Below are 23,120 nucleotides of genomic sequence, written 5' to 3' on the forward strand. Positions count from 1 at the left end.
TTATATCAATTTTAGCGCTACTCCTCTCATCTGGGAGGAGTACAGAAATCAATATAAAGTGCTCTTTATATTGATATAAAGAGCGTTGTAGTATGGACGGGTACAGCGTTAAATCGATTTAACACTGTTTAAATCGATTTAAACGCGTAGTGTAGACCAGGCCTTAGGCAGGAGGAGGGTGTGAGGATGATGATGATAGAACCAGGGAGAGGAGGACGGCTGCACCAAAGGAAGCATCCACAGAAGAGTCCCGCACCAAGGTGTAATGGGAAGAGAAGGTATGCACTGAACTCCACGTGGCTGCCCTACAGATGTCCATGAGGGGCACATCGTGAAGCACAGCTGCAGTTGATGCTTGAACTCATGTGGAATGGGCCCGAATCCCACACAATGGAGACAGACCTGATAACTGGTGGCAGAGCATAATGCACTGCAAAACCCACTTAGAGATCCTCTGAGCAGAAATCATTTGTCCCTTAATGCATTCAGTTACAGTAATAAACAGCCTAGGGGACTTCCTGAAGGGTTTTGTCCTCTGCAGGTAGAAGGCCAGGACCCTGGGGATGTCGAGGGAGTGAAGGTGTTGTTCCTCCACTGAAGCATAAGGCTTTGGAAAAAAGGTGGTGTAGTGCAGCTCGGACACGGTTTGTCCCTCAGCAGGCCTGTGGGGTATCCCACCGCCTCACTACAAATAGTCTTAAGCCTGGCCGTAGGTCGGGGCAGGGTAACAAATGCTGAGTCAGAAGGCTCAGGCCCTCACGCAGGGCTGAGCAGCAATAGTCTTAAGTCCACGGGCAACAAACACAGTCAGAATGCCCAGGCCCTCAGGCAGGGCTGAGCCGCAATAGTCTTAAGCCCAGCCCTAGGTCAGGGCTGGGCAACAAACACTGAGTCTGAATGCCCAGGCCCTCAGGCAGGGCTGGGCAGCAATAATGCTAGGTTTTGGCCTCCTCAGGCCAGGGAGAGGGGGAGTTGGGTGGCAGAGGGGACGCAGGCCCTCCCACTCCACTGAGTCCCAGCCCAGGGCCCTAGCAGCCGCAGAAACTCGCTGCTGTCAGTGGGGATCCTGGCCGCAACACACTGACATTGGCTCTGGCAGTGTTGCAGCCAGACGGGGGTCGGCTGCCCCCGGGCTACTTCTGCACTTCCCCTCATAAGGTACCTGAGTCGGCGTAGCGTCACCGGCGGTCTCAAACACCATCAGCTCCTCCGGATAAGTAGCTGACAGTAGGCTCAGCGGTTCCTCGGGGTAGTGGGCAACAGGCAGGCTCAGCTCTTCCTCGGGGTAGCTGGAGTGAGGTGGTCCCGGCCAGTCCTCCTTGGGGTAGCTGGCGCGGGGCAGGCTCGGCCAGTCTTCATTCGGGTAGCATGCGCGGGGCAGGATCGGCCAGTCCTCCTCGGGGTAGCGAGCGCGGGGCAGGCTCGGCTGGCAGGGTGTGAGCTCCGGCTGGCAGCAGCCGCAGATGGCTGGCCCCTATGGTGGCTGGGCCTCGACTGAGCTCTGCAGGCAAGCTTTTATACTTCCAGGTCTGCGCTGTGACCTCTTAGGGGCAGGCGCACGACCCAGTGGCTCCACCTACGGTGGTGGTAGGGGAGGTTCGTCCCTCAGCCGGGCTGTGGGGTATCCCGCCGCCTCGCTACAGGTGGGTAAGTGTATAGGTTGGTTGATATGGAAACAAGGGACAACCTTAGGCAGGAACTTGGGGTGCAAGTGTAGGGAAATCTTGTCTTTGTGAAAAATGGAAAAGGAACAATCAGCCATCATGACCCCCAGTTTGCCCACCCATCTTGCAGAAGTGATACCCAACAGGAAGGCAACCTTCTTGGAGTGAAGAGAGAGAGCATGAGGCCATAGGTTCAAAGGGTGACTTTGTCAATGTCATTAGGACAAGGTTGAGGTCTCACTGGGAAGCAATGGACTGAACAGGAGGATAGGTTCATAGGAGACCTTTCCAAAACCTGGAAGTCAATGGATGCGTAGACAGTGTGCCCCTCAAATGGAGAGTGGAAGGCATTGATAGCAGCACTTGACGGAGCTGAGAGCGAGGCTGGATACCTTCAGAGAGAGGAAATAGTCCAGAATAAGAGAGATGTACACATTTTCAGGGACAAGGCTCCTGCTTTGGGACCAAGAAGTGAAATGTTTCCACTTAGCCCCACAGGAGCATCTCATGGACTCCTTCCAGCTGCTCAAGAGACTGCCCTGCACTGCCAATAAGCATTCCCACTTTAATAAAGATGCTCATCCAAAAGCTCTGATGTGAAGAGTCTAGAGATTGGGGTGCCATATCCATCTGCCCTGTTGCATGACTAGTTCCGGAAGAGGTTGTAGTGGGGAGCACACTGACATGCAGAGAAGCAGGAGAAACCAGAACTGTCGAGGCCAGAAGGGGACAATCAGAATGACTGTCACTCTCTCCCACCTGACCTTGTGCAGGACTCACGGTAGGAGCAGTAGGGAAGGAAAGGCGTAATTGAACTGATCAGACCAGCAAAGAAACTAGAGCATCGCCCCGGGACAGGACACCAAGACAGCCTCTGGAGCAGTATTAGGTGAACTTGCTGTTGGCCTGGGAGGCAAAGAAGCCCCTGATTGGAGTTCCTCAGCAGTTGAAAATGCTGGTGACTATAGTGTTGTGAAGCTCCCATTCATGAACTTTCTGCTGAGAAAGTCCATGACTCTGTTTTGAATTCTGGGAAGGTACACCACCGAGAACAGGATCTTGCAGATGATGCACCAATCCCAAAGGCCTCCGCCCAGAGTATGGGAGACCTCGTGCCCCCTTGCTTGTTTATGCAGTAGACAGTGGTATTTTCTGACATGAGGAGGACATGACAGGAATGGATGGATGGGAGAAACGCCCAACATGCTCTCCTCACTGCTCTAAGTTCCAGGATGTTGATGTGCATCCAGGACTCCCGAGCAGTCCAAGTGCCTTGAGTCATGCACTTGCTCATGTGGGCCCCCCATCTAATAAGCAATCCACCCGTGATATCTGCTATGGAAGGGGAGGATGGGAGGAACAGAATCCAGTGCACATCTGAGCCAGATCCGTCACCACTGGAGAAGGAAGAGGCCCCCACAGGGACATGGTCCATAGAAAGGTGCTGTGACGAAGTTGGGGATTTTTGTAGTGTTTTACATGACCAGTGTGTGCATGCCTCAGTTTCCCTGTGTGCTGCATGTTTAACAAGGTGGTGAGAGACGGTTTGTAGGTGCAGAGGACTAGGTGTGACCTCGCCTAGCAGTGGGGACCCCTGGCCAGTGGCCTGGAGATGGGGTATCCTAACAACTGGTGACCTGGTGACAGAGGTCCACCCCAACTTAGCAGTCAGGCCAGTGGGAGAACCCCAGTGACCTGTTTACCTAGGGTGGAAAACAAAGGATGAGGGAGGAGCTGTTGGGGGAGATGATATCAGATAATTGGCTGGAAGGAGGGGGCTGCTGGACTGGAGAGAGGGAGCAGCCAGAGCCTACCTGGATGCAGGAGAGACCTAGATGTATGGTGCTGAGAGATGCTAGGACTGAGGGCCTGGAGAGTTTCCTGTGCTAGGTTCAGATGCTCAGTAAACCTTTCTGTTTTATGCTGGCTGAGAGTCACTTCAGTCTAGAGATCAGGGTTGCATTATTCCCCCTGGGAGTGGAGGTCCTGGGGGTCCAGAGCAAGAGGATTCCCTGAGTGGGCCTGCGGCGAGAGACAGGCATGCTGAGGGCTCAGAGACGTGGGGTTCCAGGAGCCAGAGGGGCCTACAGCTTAACCACTGAGAGAGAGTGGACCACCAAAAAGGGCTGTCACACAGAAGGGAGTTCCTCCCATGGACCATACAGAGCCAAGAGAGAGCACGAGTCCTGTGAGTCCATGACAGGTGTGTAGAGGAATAGACCCTCTGGAGCCATAGGTGAAGGCAGTGAAACCGCAGATGAGCGAATGCAGTCACACAAGTGCAAGTTGCAAAGAAGAGAAAGGCAGGTTCTGGCTGCGAAAAAAGGATTGGACAACACCCTGAAAATTAGGTCCTGAAGGGTGTGGAACCTGTCCTCCAGCACTTCTGCACAAGCCAAAACCATGTCAATGCGTGCCCCAATGAACTCTAGCAATTACCTGGGGTTCAAAGTTGATTTTTCAATGTTTATGCTCACCCCCAGGGAGGAGAGGAGTGTGAGCAGCATGGAAATCGAAGCTCAAGCTTCCCTTCTTGATCATGTTGCCAGCAGCCTATCATCTAGACAAGGGAACAGAAGGATCCTTCAACAGCAGAAGTGGGCCACCACAACTGAGAAAACTTTGCTGAATACATGAGGAGCAGTGGAGAGTCTGAACAGGAGAACTTTGTATTGAAATTGATGATGATCTGCCATGAATCTCAGGAATCGTCTGTGGGCAGGATGGATGGCCACATAAAAGTAAGAGCCGTAAACCATATATTTCTTTCTGGGGAAGGAATGATGGCCGCCAGAGTGACCATACAAAACTTTGGCTTTCATATTAAATGGTTGAGATGACATAGGTCTAGGATCGGTCGCCACCCGCCTGTCTTCTTGGGGACTAGGAAATAAGTGGAATAGAACCCTCCCCATGATGGGCTGTGGGAACAGGTTCTATTATGCCCATCTGAAGAAGGAAGTCCACTTCTAGGGCGAGGATACTGTTGTGAGAACAATTCCTGAAGCAGGCGTCGGGGATGTGGATGAGGTAGTGTTTGGAACTTAATTGTATAGCCATGTCGAATGACATACAGGATTCACGTGACCACTGTTATTGCACTTCAAACTGGCAAGAAGAGAGCTAGGCACCCGCCAAAGGGGGTGGATTGGGAGCATGCCATGCGGTACAGTGATTGGCGGCTCTCTGAGTGTTCTCAGAAATAGCACTTCTGGGATGTTTGAGGGCAGGAGCTTGTGATGATGATTAACTGGAAGGATAGGATTGCTGGTTCCTCTGCCGATTGCGAGAAGGCTCATAGGACTGTTGGAAAAGTTGTGGAGCTTTGAACCGCTGGGCTAGAGGTGGACAGTAGAATTTGAGCTTGGGCACTGGTGTGTAGATGCCCAGAGACCAAAGGGTGGCTCTAGAGTCCTTGAGGGAGTGAAGAGAGTCATCAGTCTTCTGATCGAAGAGGTGAGACTTGTCAAAGGAAGATCTTCTATGGTGGTCTGGATCTCCGTCGGGAAGTCAGAAGAATGTAACCAGGACTCTCTGTGCATGACAATCCCCGTAGCCATTGTATGTGAGAAATGTCTGCTCCATCAACCGTGGCCGGCAGCGTCGTCCTCGCCACCAGTTTCGCTTTCTCTAGGATAGCTTGGAATTGGGCCTGCCCCTGCAGGGGCAGTTTATCAGTGAAATCCATAGGTTTGCCATAGGTAAGAAAGTTGTATTTCACAAACAGAGTCAAGTAGTTCAAAATGCAAAATTGTAGGTTGATAGAGGAAAAGACCCTTTGGCCCAAAAGGTCCAGGTGCTTGCCCTCCTTATCTGCCAGGATGGATCACGGGTGCTATTGGTGGGTCCGTTTGGTAGCTGTCTGAATCCCAAGAGAACTGGGTGGAGGATGGGAGAAGAGAAACTCAGATGGCCTCATTGATTGGTAGGGTCACCTTTGCTGGTACTGAGGATGTAAGATGTTGAGCAGTTTGTACTGCTTATCTTGCACTTCCTCCAGTGGGATGCTAAGGGCACCAGCCACCCTACGAAGCAGCTCCTGAAATTGTTGCAAGTCATCCGAGGATGAGGGAGGAGTAGAAGACACTGCAGCATCCAGGGATGTAGAGGAGAACTGCTCCAGATCTAGTGGTACCATCAGAGTTGGACTCAGCATTACCTAACAGCGAGTCTGAGTGCCTGCTGGACAATGGTCGGAGAGGGGAGAGGGTATTCCTCAGGTAGAGCAGACTGTGGATGTTGAGGAGGGCCCCACAGAGCAAGGTACCAAAGACACCAATGCTGGGTAAATGGCGGCTACTACCATGAACCTGATGGGGCCTTGGAGTGCTCACACCAGGGGTACGAGAGAGGAAGGCCTCGGTCCCTGAACAAACCTTCTGAATCCAAGAAATCAGAAGCCAGTTCAAATGGTGGTGCCATCAGAACTGAAGAAACTATAAAAGGCTTTGGGGAGTGAGTGGGAACATGGCCCAAAGAAGGCAAATCCAACCTTGGGAAGCGCACTCTCTGAAGAGGAGACAGCACCAGAGGGCAAGAAGACCTCTCCTCAGTTAAAGCAAACAGCTCGTGTGGCTCTGGAGGTTGACCCAAGTCTCCCCAGCATCAGTGGCATGCATTCTTCAGCTGGAACAGGAATGGAGAGGAGGACTGCGAAGGATCCAAAGGTTCCCTGGACCTTGGCGGTGCCGATCTGGAAGGAGTATGAGTTTCAATGGATGGGGTCAAAAGACACAATGGTCTGTGCAGCTTCTTGTCATGCTTGTGCGCCTTGGTAATAATAATAACTGGAGATATACCAATCTCCTAGAACTGGAAGGGACCTTGAAAGGTCATCAAGTCCAGCCCCCTGCCTTCACTAGCAGGACCAAGTACTGATTTTGCCCCAGATCCCTAGGTGGCCCCCTCAAGGATTGAACTCACAACCCTGGGGTTAGCAGGCCAATGCTCAAACCACTGAGCTGTCCCTCCTGCCTACGCAATGCTTCTCTGTGGCCAGAACTCGTGGATGGGGCAGTGTTCTTCTTGGACGTGGAGTAAGACTTACTGCCATGCTTATGTGCAGGCTTCCTTGCCTCATGGGTAGGCCCCAATGTGGGTCCACAGCGCTGGTACTGGCGGAACTAGACTGGAAGTCTGTGGTAGAAGACATGTTCTTAGTTTGCTCAGGCCAATGTACAGGGAGGTTCCCTGGCCTGGATCCGACTGCGGTCTCATGGTGACCTCCATGAGGTGCTTCTTGAAGTGAAGAGCCTAGTCTTTCCGTGTACGTGCAGGGAAGGAGAAACAGATACTTCACCTGGATGCAACTTGTGCCTCCCCCAAGCAATAAGGGCAGCATTGGTACTTGTCACTGACTGAGAATGAGCGATGGCAGGAAGTGCAGATCTTGAATCCAGGCGTCTTCAGCATAATCCAGTACCAGGCCTGGGTGCTGGGAAGATGGGGGGGGGGTAGGGGGGCAAAGAGGGGAAAGTACAGGACGACCGGTGAAAATGGCATCCCCCAGTCCTTAAAATCCTAAGAACTACCACTGAAACAACTATAAAAATAACAAAACTATTAACTATGTACAAGAATAAGAGTCTTTTTTCTCAGTTTGCAGAAATGCGTCACAAGAGACAAGAGAAACAAAGAGGCTCCAATTCTGACCAGGCAGCGGTGAGAAGGAAGTGAGTGTGCGGTCAGTCTGTCCTGCCCTTTATTGCCTCAGTCATAACCATGAGGTGGATCAACGGGGCATGCATGGACCAACAGACACTACTATTAAAAGCTCCAGCTCCAGGCACATGCACAGAACCCTCAGTTGAATACAAGAGGGACCATCACTTGAAGAAGACGACCTTGCTCCGTGATACACTGGCTGTACCCTCTGCACTCCTGTTTCCCCATAAGTACAGAGGTGACACTTTCCCACCTCTGAGATCCACAGGCTGGAGATGCCACAAAGTATAGTTATTGTTGCAGACTTCAGAGTGCAAATTGCAACCCTGGCTTCCTGGCCTACATGCCCTATGGACTGCTCCCCTGGAAGCTCTATTTGAAACAGTTCAGTCCTCTGCAGAAGGAAATGAACATGAGAAATCTGATCAGTTACCTCATGGCTTCCTCCACTTTGGTTCTGATAGCTCAGTCTGTCAGCTCCGTGTGGGCAAAGTGGAAGGAGTTGTGAGTCTCCCCATAGCCAGTACTACTGCTAGCTAGACAGAGCCCTCTCGTTTCTGATGGTATCAAACCCAAGTGCTTGGCACACAGATTGGGGAAAGACGTCTATTGTCCTGGTGCCTGCTAAAGGGATAATGATATAACCAGGACCTGCAGTCAGCTGGCAAGAGGAGACACCAGGTTTAAGGGGAGAGGACCATCACCTCCTCTCCCACCTCCCACCTGGAGAGCTCAAAGCTCCTTTCAGACATTAATGAACTGATCCTCATAAAATGCCTGCTTGATGCCAGGGACACCATTACACTGGGACACTCGCTGCCTGCAGGGTAACAGTCAGTGCAGTGTTTGCCACATCTTCCCATTCTAGGTGTGGGACCTGTCCATTTCCTAACACCCCCCATTAGTATCCCTAGCTCACAGAGGGAAGGAGAGCTGAACTGACTGCCCAGGTCTTGCACAGCATGTCAGTGGCAGAGTCAGCAGTAGAACCCACATTTCTGGATTCTCTGTCCCATGCTTTACCCAAAACATCATCCTTCACCAGGAGCGATTGCTCCAAGCATATTATTGTGGGGCAAACTGCAGAATCCTATCTGTAGTGCTCCCACAGTCCCCATCAGTAAGGCACCACTTCAGAGAGAGCGGCAGGCTTGAGGGGCACACAACGGGTGAGGGATGACAGCCTAAAGCCTGGCAGAAGATATTCTCTCTGTTCATCTGCGTTCTCCCCAGAACTCTAGCTCTCCCAGGAAGTCAGTGTCGGGCTCTCTCTTCAAGAGAGGGATGCAGCTGGCACAGCCTCCCCAGCCCCCCTGCGCCAGAACAACATACTGCATTTGAAACAGGCAGTGGGAAGACGCGCTGCCCCTGATTGTGAACCAGGCCATGAGCAACAAGCAGGAGCAGGGAGTCCTGCGCCACTGCAGCGCCCTCAACAAAGGAGCTGGGAACTGGCGCAGCACTGCCAACACGGGAGCTGGTAGCCCTGTGCCACCACAGTGCCACCACCATGGGAGTGGGAAACCATGTGCCACCAATGCGAGAGCAGGGAGCACTGCACCACCACAGCACCGCCAACGCAGGAACAGGGAGCCCTGCACCACCAACACAGGAGCAGGGAGTCCTGCGCCACCACAGTGCAACCACTGTGGGAGCGGAGAGCCCTGTGCCACTGCAGCACCGCCAATGCAGGAGCAGGGAGCCCTGCCCCACCAACACAGGAGCAGGGAGTCCTGCGCCACCACAGTGCAACCACTGTGGGAGCGGAGAGCCCTGTGCCACTGCAGCACCGCCAATGCAGGAGCAGGGAGCCCTGCGCCACCAACACAGGAGCAGGGAGTCCTGCGCCACCACAGTGCAACCACCGCGGGAGCGGGGAGCACTGCACCACCACAGCACCGCCAACGCAGAAGCAGGGAACCCCGTGCCACCAATTCAGGAGCAGGGAGGAATCCTGTGCCACCACAGCGCAATCAACGTGAGCGCAGAAAGTACTTCACCACCACAGCGCCGTTAACATGGGAGTAGGGAGCCCTGCATGACCACAACGCTGCCAATGAGGGAGCAGGAGTCCTGTGCCACCACAGTGCCACCAACGCGGGAGCGGGGAGCCCTGAGCCACTGCAGTGCTGCCACCGCGGAAGCAGGGAGCTCTGAGCCGCTGCAGTGCTGCCACGACGTAAGCAGGACACTGGGGTATTTGGGAACCCAGGGGCGCTGGATGGATTCACACAGTTGTAGGGAGATGACCTGGCCACCTTCTACTTGGGATCGAGGCTGTCTCATCTCTCTCTCTCTTAAATGTATAAAGGCCCCAGCACGAAGTCTAGGGGTGGCAAGCCGTGAGCAACAGAGACTCCTCCTTGAGAATGCCATGTCCAACACTCCAATAGGGCTCTCCAGACCAATGTCAACACCTTGAACTGCGGCTGAAAGCAATGGGAGGGGAGTGCAGGTTTTGGACCCTCCTGCTGTCACCACAGAGGTGGCCCCAACAGGGAGAAGTCAGAGCAAGTCACAAAGCCTGGAGCAGAGAGGAAAGGCCTGGAGGATCAAAGGGCTTCAGGTCAATGAAGCCGCTCAAGAGTCCTGTCACAGTTGGGGGCCAGGAGCATCAAGCTGTAAACCTGCTGGAAAAACCACAGGCCACCTTCCTCCATACCTAGAGAAGACCCACCCACCCCCCAATGCGCCTGCATCACCCCTGGCTGGAATGCTCTGAGCTTTAGGCAGCTCCTTCTCCTTCAAGCCCCAGAACCCCTGTCCCATCTTGGTCCAATGAAGAAGAGGCCTAGGGCTGCCTGTCACCTACATACTGATGGCCCTGCATCAAACTGTCTCACTAGCACCTCCAGCAGCCTCACACGCAGGTGACACCCCACTCTACAGAACTACCTGTGGAAGTGTCCTCAGATCCAAGGTGCAGGCGTAAGCTGTCCTAGCACATCTAAGAGCTCACTGAGCTACACCAGCCTCCGGAGAAGTCCTGGCAACACCCGACTCACTTTTATTTCACTTCGATGTCTAATTGTTTCAATCTTTTCAGCGGCTAGCGGGGCAAAAGGGGCATAGGACAGCAACTCTGGGCGTGTGTTCAGTGCTCTGCACTGGGACTGGGCAGTTTCTGTCTCAAAGCTCTGTGTGACCGTGGGCAAATCACTCTCTCTGGGCCTCTGTCCCCTGCCTTGCTCCTAGATATTCCCCCATTGAACAGAGGGGAAATGAGCCCCAGAGAGACGCAGTGACTGGCCCAAGGCTTCACAGGCAGTCTGTGGCAGAGCAGGGACTTGAACCCAGTGCTCACAGTCCCAGGACAGTACCCTAAGCACTGGGTCAGCCTCTCCCCACCTCAGCTGTTCAGACTGTAAATTCTCTGGGGCAAAGAATCTCTCTCCCCAGCCCATAGAGGCCGTGAGTTCAGCTGAAGCTACTCGGCAGTACTGGCACAAAAACAACAAAGAGTAACAAACATGGTAATGACCCGGAGAAGGGAGGCACCAGCTTGTTCAACCCAAGAATGGATCCAATTCAACTTACAACACACACACACTTTGGACAGTGGGTGAGAGACACAGACAGCCAAAACTCCCAGGGCAACAATGCGAAAAGTGGCCGCTACTTGTGGGTGCCGAATGGGAGACACTTCAAGGGTTCCTGGACTGGGATCCTAAAAAGAGAGGCGGAGTTCCTGGCAGTCTGCAAAGCTCTTCTCCTGTCTGCTGGGCAGCTCTCCAGTCCCTTGCTTTCCCCCGGCAGCAGGCCCACACACAGGAGTGCAACAGGATGACGACCTTATGCTCTATGAGAGCTTCACTCCACCCCAAAGTCCAGCAGGACTCACCCCACCCCCAGCAAGTTCAATAGAAAGATACTCAAGGGCTGCGGCAGAGTTTGATCAAACCTGTCAAGCCTCTGCCCAGCACCAATGGGGCACAAACACTGGCTGCACATGCTTTGCAAGTGAGTTGCCCTCATCTGGAGTGAACCAGGCAACAGCACACACTGGTTCCAGGCATGCACCTGGAAAGCATCAGTTCAAAGACCATGTTCGTCTCACACATCAACATCCTTCTCCCTTACAGGTAACAGAATCTCACAGATAAGTCAAAAGGTTTTCGGAAGTGAATGCACATGTCACTGTGCATGCTGCCAGCTGTGGCTGTGCGTAGCTCAGAGCTGGGCCAATGAAACATGAGTCAGCTTCTCTTTGGCTATGGTCAGTTCCACACAGGTTCTCAAGCACTAGCTCACACCGCAATGTCTGCCAGGCTGCAGAGGAAGGGTTGTTGAACACAAGATGCATCCATTGGATTGTGCCCCTCAGGTTCATGGATCGGCTAGGGTTTGTAAAAAGTGATTGAGATAAATGTGACATTTAGGCCAAAAGTGGCCTAGCCTCACACCCGTAATACAATCAAAGGCTGAAAATGCACTGCCCATGTAACTTCTGCCCAAAAGACTGGCTGGTATGTCACAATTAACAACCTTCCATTCATAAACCCAGGTGTTAGAAATCATTTACAGGAGACTGTGCCACTATGCTCAGGTCTTCAGAAAGAGTGTGGCAATCTTACCATCTGCATCCAGTGCTGCCTGGCCTGACCAGACCCTCCCTCTCCCAGTAAGGAGCAACCTATTCCACCCCAGGCCCAAGCTGACCCTGCCTTCCCCAAGCAGATTATTCATATCATTCCCCATTAGCCAGAGCTGCGTCCATGATGGAGGGGCCATCAGAAATGACCACAGTCTGCACTTCAGCCTCCCTGGCAGGGCTGGTAGAAGCTGCCTCTGCAGTGCTGCCAGCCTGGAGCGCATGAGCCCCAAACTCAGATGCTCCCCCTGCAGGGAAAGTGGCCAGGACAAGCGCCAGCAGCAAATGGAATGCAGAAGCTGTTCACAAAAAGAAGCATGGCCTAGTGGAGTGCGCGTGGTGCTACGCCTGGGGCCTCAGGCAGTGTTGAGAGGCTCTCACCTGCCTGCAGGGTGGTGGCAGATGAGGGGAGGGAACCAGAACACTGAGAGTGTGCCTGCCCAGCACTGGGAGAAGAGGGCTCCTGGTTCACTCTGACACAGGAGGGAAAAACTCCCCTCTTCAACTCTATCCAGCCCATCTCTCTACTGCCCCTCTGCCCCACCCCTTCCTTGTCTGCAGCCCCCACCCATCACTCACAGACCGTGGCCCAGCCAAAACACTGATGCTAAACTCCCCTTCCTTCCTGGCGTTCTGCCCAGGTCACTTCCCACCTTTAAGCCACTCCCCGGTTCCCTACCCAGGACTGGCCTCTGCCCAGCCCCCTTGCCTACATCACAACGCCATCTCTGTCTGCCCTCCCCACACCTTCACTGGCCCTCCCTCCTCCTGCTCTCCTCTGCATTGTCCACTCAACTCCTTCTCAAGCCTTGCTTGGCCCTACCCCTGTGCTCAGAGGCACTGCTTGTGCCTCTTCGTTTGTCCAAAGCTGCCCTGGCTTGAAGAACCATGCAGCCAGAGCAGCTTCTCCTAGGTATTTGTGATGCACTGAGCTTGAGGAACACCACACACTGAGGGCAGGGTGCAGCCCTGCCTGCACGGGGCTCCACTGCACAGACCAGGGCAGCTGCCGGCTGCCCATTTCACACAAAGTTGGTGGCTCCAGTTCCTGTTGAGTTACAAATGCAGCCCTTGCATAGGCAAAGTTTGGGAGCGCCCGGGGATGTTTGTCTCTTACCAGCACTGCACTCCCACAGGTACAAACCTTACATCATGGAAATGCTCTCAGTGCATGGATTATGCACAGCATGCCATGGCACCCAGACACCAATCAATAAGTGTGGTTGTTACAGAACCCTCAAAAAACATTTATTTTAGCCAGACAGACAAACAGTAAATCAAATGCAGCTGGAGCTGCAGAGACCCAATCCATTATCTGTGCATATTACCAATTAACCAGTTTTCCCCAGGAACTGGAGCTCCTCTACTGACCCATCACCTTGTTAATTAAAGGGAGAAGAGAAAAGCAAAGGCAGCAGTGTTACATTATGCAACACAAAAGAACTCACAGGCCCTCTTAGAGCTACACCGCCTTTAGCTGACTCTTACACTGCAACAGGGGGAGAGGGGATCATGCTTTCCACTGGGAGCTTAGGGCAACCTAAAAGTCAGTTCTAGGGAGATAGTGGGATTTAGTGGTTAGAGCAGTGAAATCACAGGCGGGACTCGTGGATTCTGCATCTAACACTCACTCCTTTCTCAGTCAGTGTTCTCGTCTGTAAAGCTGGGCTAAAACTTACCTTCCTCAATCGGGCTGGGAGGGATTACAAAGAGCTTTGAGATCCTTGTATGACAGGCCCGCCAGAGGAAGAGGCTCGCTCGTGTGAGTTATTAACATCCTCGCTATCCCCACACTCATGCAAAGGGTTCCAGGCACTACTCAAACCCCAGAGTATGGCTGGAGTGCATGTGGCCCGCTTCCCTCATTTATTGCTCTGGACAGATTTACTTTTCTATACCCCTGACTACTACTACAACTGACTTGGAATGGGAACAGCAGGGGCCTTAGTCGAGCAGACTTAAAGGCCCTTCTTCTGTCACTACCACTTCAGTAAGTGCCTCATTACAAACCTGCCCCATTCTGGAATGACTCCCACCTGATGCCCCTATGCGGTGACAATACACCCAGCGCAAGGGCCAGAGAGGGGAGGACACAGGATTCGGCACAGCCTGGTGCTAACAGAGCTGGCATGTCATGTTGCCCAACCACTAGATATCGCAGTGGTGTACACACACTTTGTACATCAATCTCAGTGAGAGCCCTGCAGACAAGAGTGCCCAAAGGGTGCTGCCCACACAGCTCACTCCAGTATGCCAGCCGCCATCCTGCCTCCAACACAGGGAGCCCCCTAGTCCCACCACACAATGTCCTTCTGGGCTAAAGGGAAAGGTGGCCCTGGTCTGCTCCTAGAAGCTACCACCCTGCCCTGGCCTGGTTACAGTGTGGTAGGGGCAGGAACCCACAACACTGAACGCACAGCAAGACCCACCTTGCCTTCCTGGACTTTGCCTTGGGGGCCGGCTCAGTGCTGCTCTTCTTTTCTTTAGGCTCCTTGGGGGGTTTGGCCTCCCGGGGTTTCCTGGGTTTCTTGGCTGCCTCCTTCTGCTTGGGCTCCCTGGGTTTCTTGGGCTCCCTGGGTTTCCTGGGCTCCTTTGGCTCTTTGGGCTCTCTCTTCCTCTTTGGTTTCATCTCTCTCTCCAAGGCTCCTTTCTCCCCCACTTCCAACTCCCCCGGGGCCTTTTTCTTCCGTTTCTTCTTCACCCCAGTGCCCCCACCCCCACTGTCCTGCATGCCATTCTGGGATGGCATCCTCTTCTGTACAGCCTCGCCAGGCTCCTCCTCTGGGCGCTGGTAGTGACTGGCCAAGTCTGCAATGTTCACGTGCGGACACAGGTCCTCCCGATAGGCGCTGCTGGCAAAGGGGGCTTGGGGCTTGTATTCGCAAGGGAATGAGGCGCCAGACATCAGGGAATGAGACAGCTGCAAAGAGAGCAGAAAGGAGGAACATTAGCAAACAGCCCCTACAGACATGGCAGGTGGGGGCTGCCAGGGCCCTGTCAGTCTCCAGACCCTATGGATCTTTACATGCCCAGGGGTGGTGTTACACATAGGCCATGATGCTTACAACACAGCCTGACTTCTGCCGAGGTTGCCCGGTGCAGTGTAATGCACAGGACTGAACTGGGTACCATACTGTTCCAGCAAGACAGTGTTCAGAGCGGTGTCGCTGCACGCTGCTAAGCAGACAGATGTTTGGCATAAAACTATCAATAAACAATAATAATCACCACTTCTGTAGTTTTGCAACCATCTGTCGGAGAGCACTGTACAAAGGTGTAAGTCTCACTCCTCCCTTGGACAGAGGGGAAGCTAAGCCTAGCAAGGGCAGCAGCAGAGCTGGGAGCTGAATGCAGGCCTTCTGGGTCCCAACTCAGTGCCCCCAAGGAGCAGAACCCACTTTCTGCTGGTGCAGGGGCAGAGAGGGAGAGGTTTGCACTTCCTCTATTCAGGGACTGTGGGGGCCTAGCACCCCTGCCTCAATGGCCTCCTAGGGCTTTGCAGGGTTTTGGAGTTGCCACCTCCCGCCTGACCTCTACACATCCAGTGCTCTCAGACCTGCTGTGCAGGTGACGCAGAGCTGGCTCCATGGCCAGGCGGGCATTCTCAAGCCAGGGGTGTTCCCTGGAATTATGCCTGCCCTATAACCTCTTTACAGCTGCCTCGCTGGCCTAGAGGGGGCACAGGGAAACCCCCAATGGGGTGGTGGTTACCCCTGGGGAGCGTGCTGTGTGTTTCACTCAGCATGCAGACAGGAGGCAGCCGCCCAGCCAGATACAGTGCTGGGCAGTGTGATCACAGGGTCACTGGTTCTTCCTTCTAAAGGATCAGACACACCCGGGCCACTCCTGACACCACGGGCTGTGCAAACCCGAAGCAGTTTGGCGTACTCTCTGCTTCGCCCTGCTTCTGATGTTTATTTTTGCAATTTCTTCAACACTAACCCCTGAAAGAATTCAATCCCCTCCTACCACTGCTCCCAGCCTCAGGCAGACAGGGTAAAACCAGCACAGCAACCTCCAAAGCTGGCAAAACGGGGCCATAAGGGGCGCAATAAAGTGACCAGAGAGCTCCAGGGCTAGACTAGGGCACCCTGGTGTAATGGAGTTTACTTTTCCCTGAAGAGAGGACTGTTTTATAGGACTCTCGCTGGGACTGAGGCTGTGCCAAGCACTCATGGGAGATCCTGAGCTCCATGTGGTGTTTCAATCCGGGACAGGATGTATTATAGGAAATGTTTCTCAGAAAAGCTACCAGAGACAGAAAGTGACCGAGGGATGCTCACAAGTCAGCCAGAAACATGACTCTTTCTTTGCAAAGAATTAACAGGATGAAATTACAATGAGCATGGGGAAAGGGGGGGCCAGGCTCCTTTTCAGCTTCACAGTCTAGCAAGCCTGTGAGAAAGTGGGAGCAGTGTTGCCTTTCGATCTGGATGCTTTCAGCTTGGCCAACCCAGTGTGAAAGGGAAGGAAGAGACCAAAAATCTCAGGGCTAGCACAGCACACACGGATCACTGGCTGTTCCAGCACTGCTAGGGACTGGACAGCCCCCACTGCCTGCTGACACTCACCAGGAGAGAGACCAAAAGATGGAGGGTGGTGCAAGAAGTAATGAGGAACATGCTTCCTTTCCTAGACAGATCTCCTGCCTGACCCTGCCACACCTGCGTACAGGCTGCCTCCTGCAGCCCTTCTCACTGGCACATGTCGAGACAGGCAGAGCAAGTGCCATGGGCAACTACAGCTTCCCAGGATCAGAGACTTGGGAGGCCACAGGAATGAATGGTGAGCAACTGAGGGATAGAGGCCACAGGAGCCTCCCACCCCTCAGAATCCAGGGACCATGGGCTCATTGCTTCTGGATCTCAGAGGGGATGTGTTGGCCCCAGCTGTAGAGTGAAATGCTGGCCCAGTGACTGGCCTGGCTGAGAGCAGGGTTCAGTGGCGGATCTGGAGGCTCAGACCACTGCTCTGTAGCACCCAGAACGGCCTGCAACACCTGGATATCGTGGCTGCTGAACACCCACAGGCATACAGGACTTTCCAAGTGCCCAAGCTCCTGGAAGGGGAATAAAAGTGATCAATAATCCAAAAAAGTCTGTGCACAAGTTTTCAGTGAGTGACAACTCTACAGAGGGCTGAAGAGCCTGCACTATTCTATTATTAAGATAACTCTTAATAACAAAATCAGAATTCAAATCTCTTAATGAACTGGAAATTCTCAGAAGCTTCCTTCTGTTCCCAGACCACAGGGCTGTAGCTTGGGGAGCATACAGTGTATTTTTCATATATACCAAAGCAGCTGAATCCCCTCTTTGTAGTACAAATCCCAACTCAAGACATAGCTCTGGAGCAGGGACCAGCCCCTCCATAATCTCTCTCTGAGACCCCTCTGATGTCAGCACTTGCTGCAGGATCCAGTGCCTCAGGACATAGCTGATGGGTTACACAGCCTTTCCCCGTATGGCACCAGATTGAATCTAGCCCCGCTCAGTTGGGACTGAAAAGCTTGGTAGGTCTCAGTTCCAGGTCCCACATTACACACTCCTCTTTATGCTTGGCATTAACTGGCAGCCCTCTGATGACCCAGGGTTAAGGCAGGCAGAGTGGTATGTTGGAGAAGTGCCCTGTAGATAAATAAGGGACCTCCCTTCACTTGGGTTCTCAGGCCAATGCCTTCACCAGCACTAAAGTCACATTCCATTTTTTGATCACTGGAATATATATGTAAATTATCTGCAATACGCAAAACAGCTAAATGAATACTTGGTATTAATGATACAATAGTGATTAAGTGCCACTAATTTCCCCTGAAAATCTGGCAAAGAAGCTGAATCTTTGCTTTAAGGGGGAAAACTCAACTCTAGAGCCACAGCCAGCATCTCTGTAATGCCTGCTGCTGAGGCTGGAGTTCAGGGTTTGCCTTGCAGATGCACACTGGGTGAGTAGAAGTGCTCTCCCTAGGAGTGCAGAGTGTCCCTGACACTGTGCAACGGGATGTCCACGTGCCAGGGACATTGTAGGCTTTTCCCTTCACTTGGCACTTCTTTGATTTGCAGGGACTGGGGCAAGCCCTGAAGGAAACCTGACCTGCCTGCGAACAAAGCTTTGCTTTTACGAATCATCAAGCAAATAGAATTCTTCGGAAATTCTATAGCCATGGGACAAGCATGTAACCATTTATACTCCTGTGTACTGAAAGGCTGAATACCTATTTGCTCTGGTCCAAGTGCAGGTTGCTCTGTGAATTCTGATTTCTAATTTGTATTTACACACAAGTAGGGAGTGAAATGTCAGAAAGAGGAACAATTCCTAACATTCCTGAAAGACTTGGACAGATGGATTCTCTGTATTTCCAGGGATATTCAGGCGTGGGCCAGAGCATGCTGCTTGTTTTGGCATCCCTGCAATCACTGCTGCGCACCCTGCTGTTCTAGTCCTGGACCTCCACCCAGCTATGCAGCGCACCCAGCGCACAGCATCACAGACTGTTCCAGGGCTACCGTGCTGACCTGTGCAAGAGATTTATGATATACATGCCTTAAGACGAATCAGAATGTGACCAACCAACTAATACTCACTTGTGTCTAGGTTAAATATAATGTACTAAACCAGGGTGCTACCCCGTTCCTACCCACACTGGCTTCAGGGAAAATCTTACTGCAACTTGGCCTCCACAGGAAACCTGGGCACTGCAGCCTCACATTAATGACCAAGGGGAACTTTCTTCACCAAGAGAGAGAGCAGCGCTTAAGAAGTCGACTCTGACCCCAGCTGTCAAGTACTAAAATCTGCCCATGCCCCACCTTCCTGAGAACTTCTTAGATCTTCCAAGATGCCTGAGTCAGGGATTGACTGGAATGATTTACTGGAGTAGCTACAAAGCCAACAGCCCTCTCAAGAAGCCAAATCTCCCTTCGCATCCTTGCTAAGGAGCAGCTGAGCGCAATTACCAGATGGAAAGCAGAATTCCAGCATCCTACAGTAGCAGGGCAATGGCTAGTTCTTTCAAAATGCATCCCATGACTCTGGGCCTCAGGATATGCCACATGCTACCACAGTCTGATCTCCCCAACTGCAGGGATCTCCCTACCCAGGGGGCCTGCAGGCAACACCTCAGGTGCTGTTCCCATAATGGGACATGCCAGCCCCCTCTCAGGATGCGTGGGAGAGGAAGGGACATCACATCAGGGCCTGGCCAAGATCAGCACCACCATCCCTGGCCACCTGGACTGGGTCAGTCTCTCAGCCAACAGGTCAGGAGGCTGAAACAATGGTGGGTGTAGAAATGCTGGGCCCATTTCTCTAGCTACGTGGAAGATGTTGGCTCCTTCCTAAAGGCACCTTTGCTGCTTTTCCAGGCATCTCCCCCAATATCTGCCTTAACGGAAAGAGATTTTCAACAACATCATGCACTTCCCCATGGCTCCTTTCATGCAAGCAGCATCATACAGCGCTTCCACAAGCACCACTCCTCAGATGCTCTGCAAGAGCCACATGCCGGGAAGTCTGCAGCTGAGCAGAACGCGTGTGTCTTGGTGGCAGCCTGAATCCCAACACTGAAGGCCCAAAACAGATGCTCTCTGATCATCAAATCATCCTCAGACAGAAACCCTACAGGGCCATGCAGGAATGTGCAACTCCTTCAAGGGCAACGCTCTCGCCTTGCCATCGTTATTGCAGTTCTGCACACATCTGGGCATGCTATGGATGTGAGCCAAACTGGTCAGAAGAGGGCACTCAGGGTTGGCTCCTACTTCCACATTCAATTGGTATTTCCAACAATGGCCACATATTGGACAAGTGGCTCAGTCCCCAGCTCTGCCACCTCCATGCCTCTCAGAATGGTTCAGTAACCTGTGATTACTGGTCCAAAGTACCACAACACAAGCCACTGGGCAGAGCTCCGCTTGTGCTCTGGAGGCCTGCGAACTCCAGAGTGGGGTTCCCACGCTGGGCATTAACCATGAGCAGCCAGTCAGAACATCCGCTACCCACCAAGGGCCTCCGTACACATAGGAGAGTCACATTTCAAGGTCTCACAAAGGACCTACTTCCTGCAGTTTGCTTTGTGCGTTTGCAGAGTCCATGGCGTTCCTTAGATTAGTTTGAAAGGGTGCTTCAGTGACCACTTGCAAACACAAGCCAGCACATGAAGCCCAGTGACCACAAGGGACCCTCCAATAACAAGGGACCCTCCTTGCCTGCCTGCCCGTCCTTCCCCCACGCTGCTCCAGGAAGGGGAAAGAATGTGGGGGAGGAGAGGTGCAGGGTGTGTTTTGATGTTGCTTCAGGCACTGCCCCAAGCAGCTCCCATTGGCCGAGGTTCCCCATTCCCGGCCAATGGGAGATGCTGGGGGCGGTGCCTGAAGTAACAGCAACACACCCACCTGCGCCTCTCCTCGCCCACGTTCCAGCCGCTTCAGGGAGCCACGCAGGGGCAGGGCAAAGATCAACAAGACAGGTAAGAGCACTGCCACTTGCAGTCCGGTGGTTGTGAATGGGCAGGAGCACACCCACCCCAGAACCTCCTGCAGTCAAACACAATGTCTGCCTGAGCCCAATGCTGCACACCCTGAAGAACCTGCCAACTGCTACACTACTGCAAAGCCCACCCCAACTTTCATGGGAAAAAGGTTTTCCCTGCCGCAACGCACTGGCGCCACCACTGCCTATCCGGCACGACACTGCCCTGAGCCCTGCGAAATCACCTGCGCCCCGATCTGCAGTATCTGCACTCTGACCTACGAGCCACATGCCTAAGCAGCACACGCAAACCTTGCACCACACCACTGACCTGAGCCCCTGCCGTTAAAGTAAACACACATTCCACTTCCAACTAATAATCACCTCTATAGACACCTGCTTACCCTTGCCACAATATCCGACGAATCACGCTGCACGAACCACATCACCCTCCTCCACTCTAACACTCAACTCCTGCCTGAAAGTCCTGCTGCACCACTCCATGCACCCGACCCACTTGCCACTGAAGCATTGCACCACCCATTCCAATACCCTTTGGCAGCCACTGGAAGGCATGGGAAGGCGGTGGAGTTGGAGTGGGGATTTCAGGGAAGGGGTTGGAATGGGAGCAGGGAAGGGGTGGGGCCTCATGGAAGGGGTGGAGTGGGGGCAGGGCCGAGGGCAGCGGGGGGAGGTGTCAGTGATGTGGCCCTCAGGCCAATGTACCAGTCCTCATGTGGCCCTCATGGTCATTTGCGTTTGAGACCCCTGTACTAGTATAACTGCAGCTACACTAGCGAGGAGGGGTCGCTCCTTTGCTGGCACGGGCAGAGCAGCAAAGCCCAAATCCATAAAGGTATTTAGGTGTCTAGCTCCCCTTCATTTCCATGGGAGTTATGCCCAAAAATACCTTTTCGAGTGAGCCAAAACTTTGAAGTGCAGACAAGGCCTTTGTTTCCTCCCCATCAGCCCAACCAGGCATATAGCTGGGCTGTGGCAGTGGAAGGATCCTGTGCTTACATGGGGAAGAGCTCCTGCCTTACTAGTGATGGACCTGACCCAGCACCTAGCCAAGAGGTTCATAACATGAAGATGCTCCTGGAGCTCCAACTGCTGCTGGAATGGTAGATGCGAGCTCTACCAGAAGTGCCTTTTTCCACCTGTGGAAGTAGCAGGGGTCTGTACTGAGTCTTCAGATCCAGACCTCACCCAGCCAGCCCAGGTCTTGAAACACTGCACAAGTCTGCATGCAGCTGCCTGGCCCTATTAACTGTAGAGAGTACATTACCCAAGCTGATCTTTGCAGAGCACTGGCTTTCTACTCATCTGCAAGAATGTTGCCAGAGTGCAGTTTAAATCCCTGGCCCAGCATGAAAAGGCACTGGAGACACTATTTTAAACCAGCCAATCAGTCCCTTCCCCACTGTGATGGGCTAACTCACACAACCGCTAGTAAAACAGCAGAGAGACAAGGTAGGTGAGGTAATATCTTTTACTGGACCAACTTCTTTTGATGGAAGGTGCAAGCTTTCGAGCTACACAGAGCTCCTCCTCAGACCTGGGGAAGGAAGCAGTGTCTGAGCTAAATACAAGTTGGGGTTAAGCAGAAGGGGTAACGCATGTGGGGGGAAGTCTCTTAAAAAGAAGTGGGCAATTGGAATCTAGCTTGTTACACACAGAGGGTTTCAAGAGGGCAATTAAGGATAGCAGGTAGTGTGAGGTGCTACAAACTGTAATGAGTCATAAAACCAGTGTTCCTGTTATGTCCATGGTTTTTGGTATCTAGCAGAGTTATGAATTTAAGTTCCCAGGCACATTTTTTGAAGGTGTTGTGCAGGTTTCCTTTGAGGACAAGTACTGAAAGATCAGCTATGGAGTGAGATGGCTTTGTGAGAAGAGTTCACTCACAGGAGATACATAGATAAACAATAAGACAAAAACACTGTGTGTTCATTCAAAAGCATTGTGATTGGTTTCACACACATATTAGTTATTGGGGCACGTGATGCACTGAATGAGGCACACGTGTGGTGATAAAGAATCTGTAGGACCCATGACTCTTGAAAGGTGTGTTGTAGGGAGTACTGGTTATCATAACAGAGGAGATATGGCTCCAGGTTTTGTATCTATTGCTCTGGCAGGGTCTAGTGCTGCTTTGAGTTGGAGCTTTTTTGAAGCCAGAAGAAAGGTTTGGAGAAAGATTTCTTTCTGACGTGGTGTTCATCAAATACAGGTTATTATTGTTTGATGATCCCTGTAGAGGAGTGGTCACCCGCTCCTGCTCTGAGAGGTTTAAAGACAGCCCTTGGAGAGGGCTGGGGTTGAGAGAGAGAAAACCCTGGTCTGATCGGGGAAACAGCTGCAGTTGGGCCACGCCCCAATCAGGCCCTATCTGGTCTGTATAAAGAAGCTGGGAGCTAGGAGCTCAGCAGTCCCTCTCTCTGTAAAGGGAGGTAGGCCTGGCTGCAGGGAGCTAGAGACAGGATACCTGTGTGAAGCAGGGCTGGAGATAAGCAGAGGAGCTGGGGAGCTCCAGCCTGGAAAGGCCCAGGCTGTGGCCTAGCACAAGGCAAATAGGTACTGGAGGGTTGCAGAGGGCAGCCCAGGGGTAGGCAAAGGCAGCAAGTCCAAACCCAACCTTGCCAGTGATGAGCAGGCTGATACTGCAGTCTGCCCCAGATTGTGGGGGCTAGACTATGACTGGCAGTGGCCTTAAACTGAGGTGAGATGAGGAT

The 23,120-nt window shown here is 52.8% G+C and overlaps 1 protein-coding gene across 21 annotated transcripts in view; it reads right to left on the reverse strand.

Moving 5' to 3' along the window:
• The window catches only part of CHD6 (chromodomain helicase DNA binding protein 6), a 208,712-nt gene that overhangs the window by 96,459 nt on the left and 89,133 nt on the right, over nt 1–23,120 (reverse strand). For 20 of the 21 annotated variants that reach the window (XR_004374872.2, XM_032789286.2, XM_032789270.2 and 17 more), the window contains one exon: nt 14,349–14,839. Coding sequence is in view for 18 of the 21 variants with exons in the window: in XM_032789286.2 (XP_032645177.1) it covers nt 14,349–14,839 (491 nt within the window). In the remaining 3 variants the exon portion in view is untranslated. Of the gene's footprint in view, nt 1–1,162; nt 6,609–14,348; nt 14,840–23,120 lie in introns of those variants that run through there. The other variant, XM_032789287.2, reaches the window with a different exon arrangement.

This window comes from Chelonoidis abingdonii, chromosome 14, assembly GCF_003597395.2.
Source record: "Chelonoidis abingdonii isolate Lonesome George chromosome 14, CheloAbing_2.0, whole genome shotgun sequence".
Taxonomy (NCBI): Eukaryota; Metazoa; Chordata; order Testudines; family Testudinidae; genus Chelonoidis; species Chelonoidis abingdonii.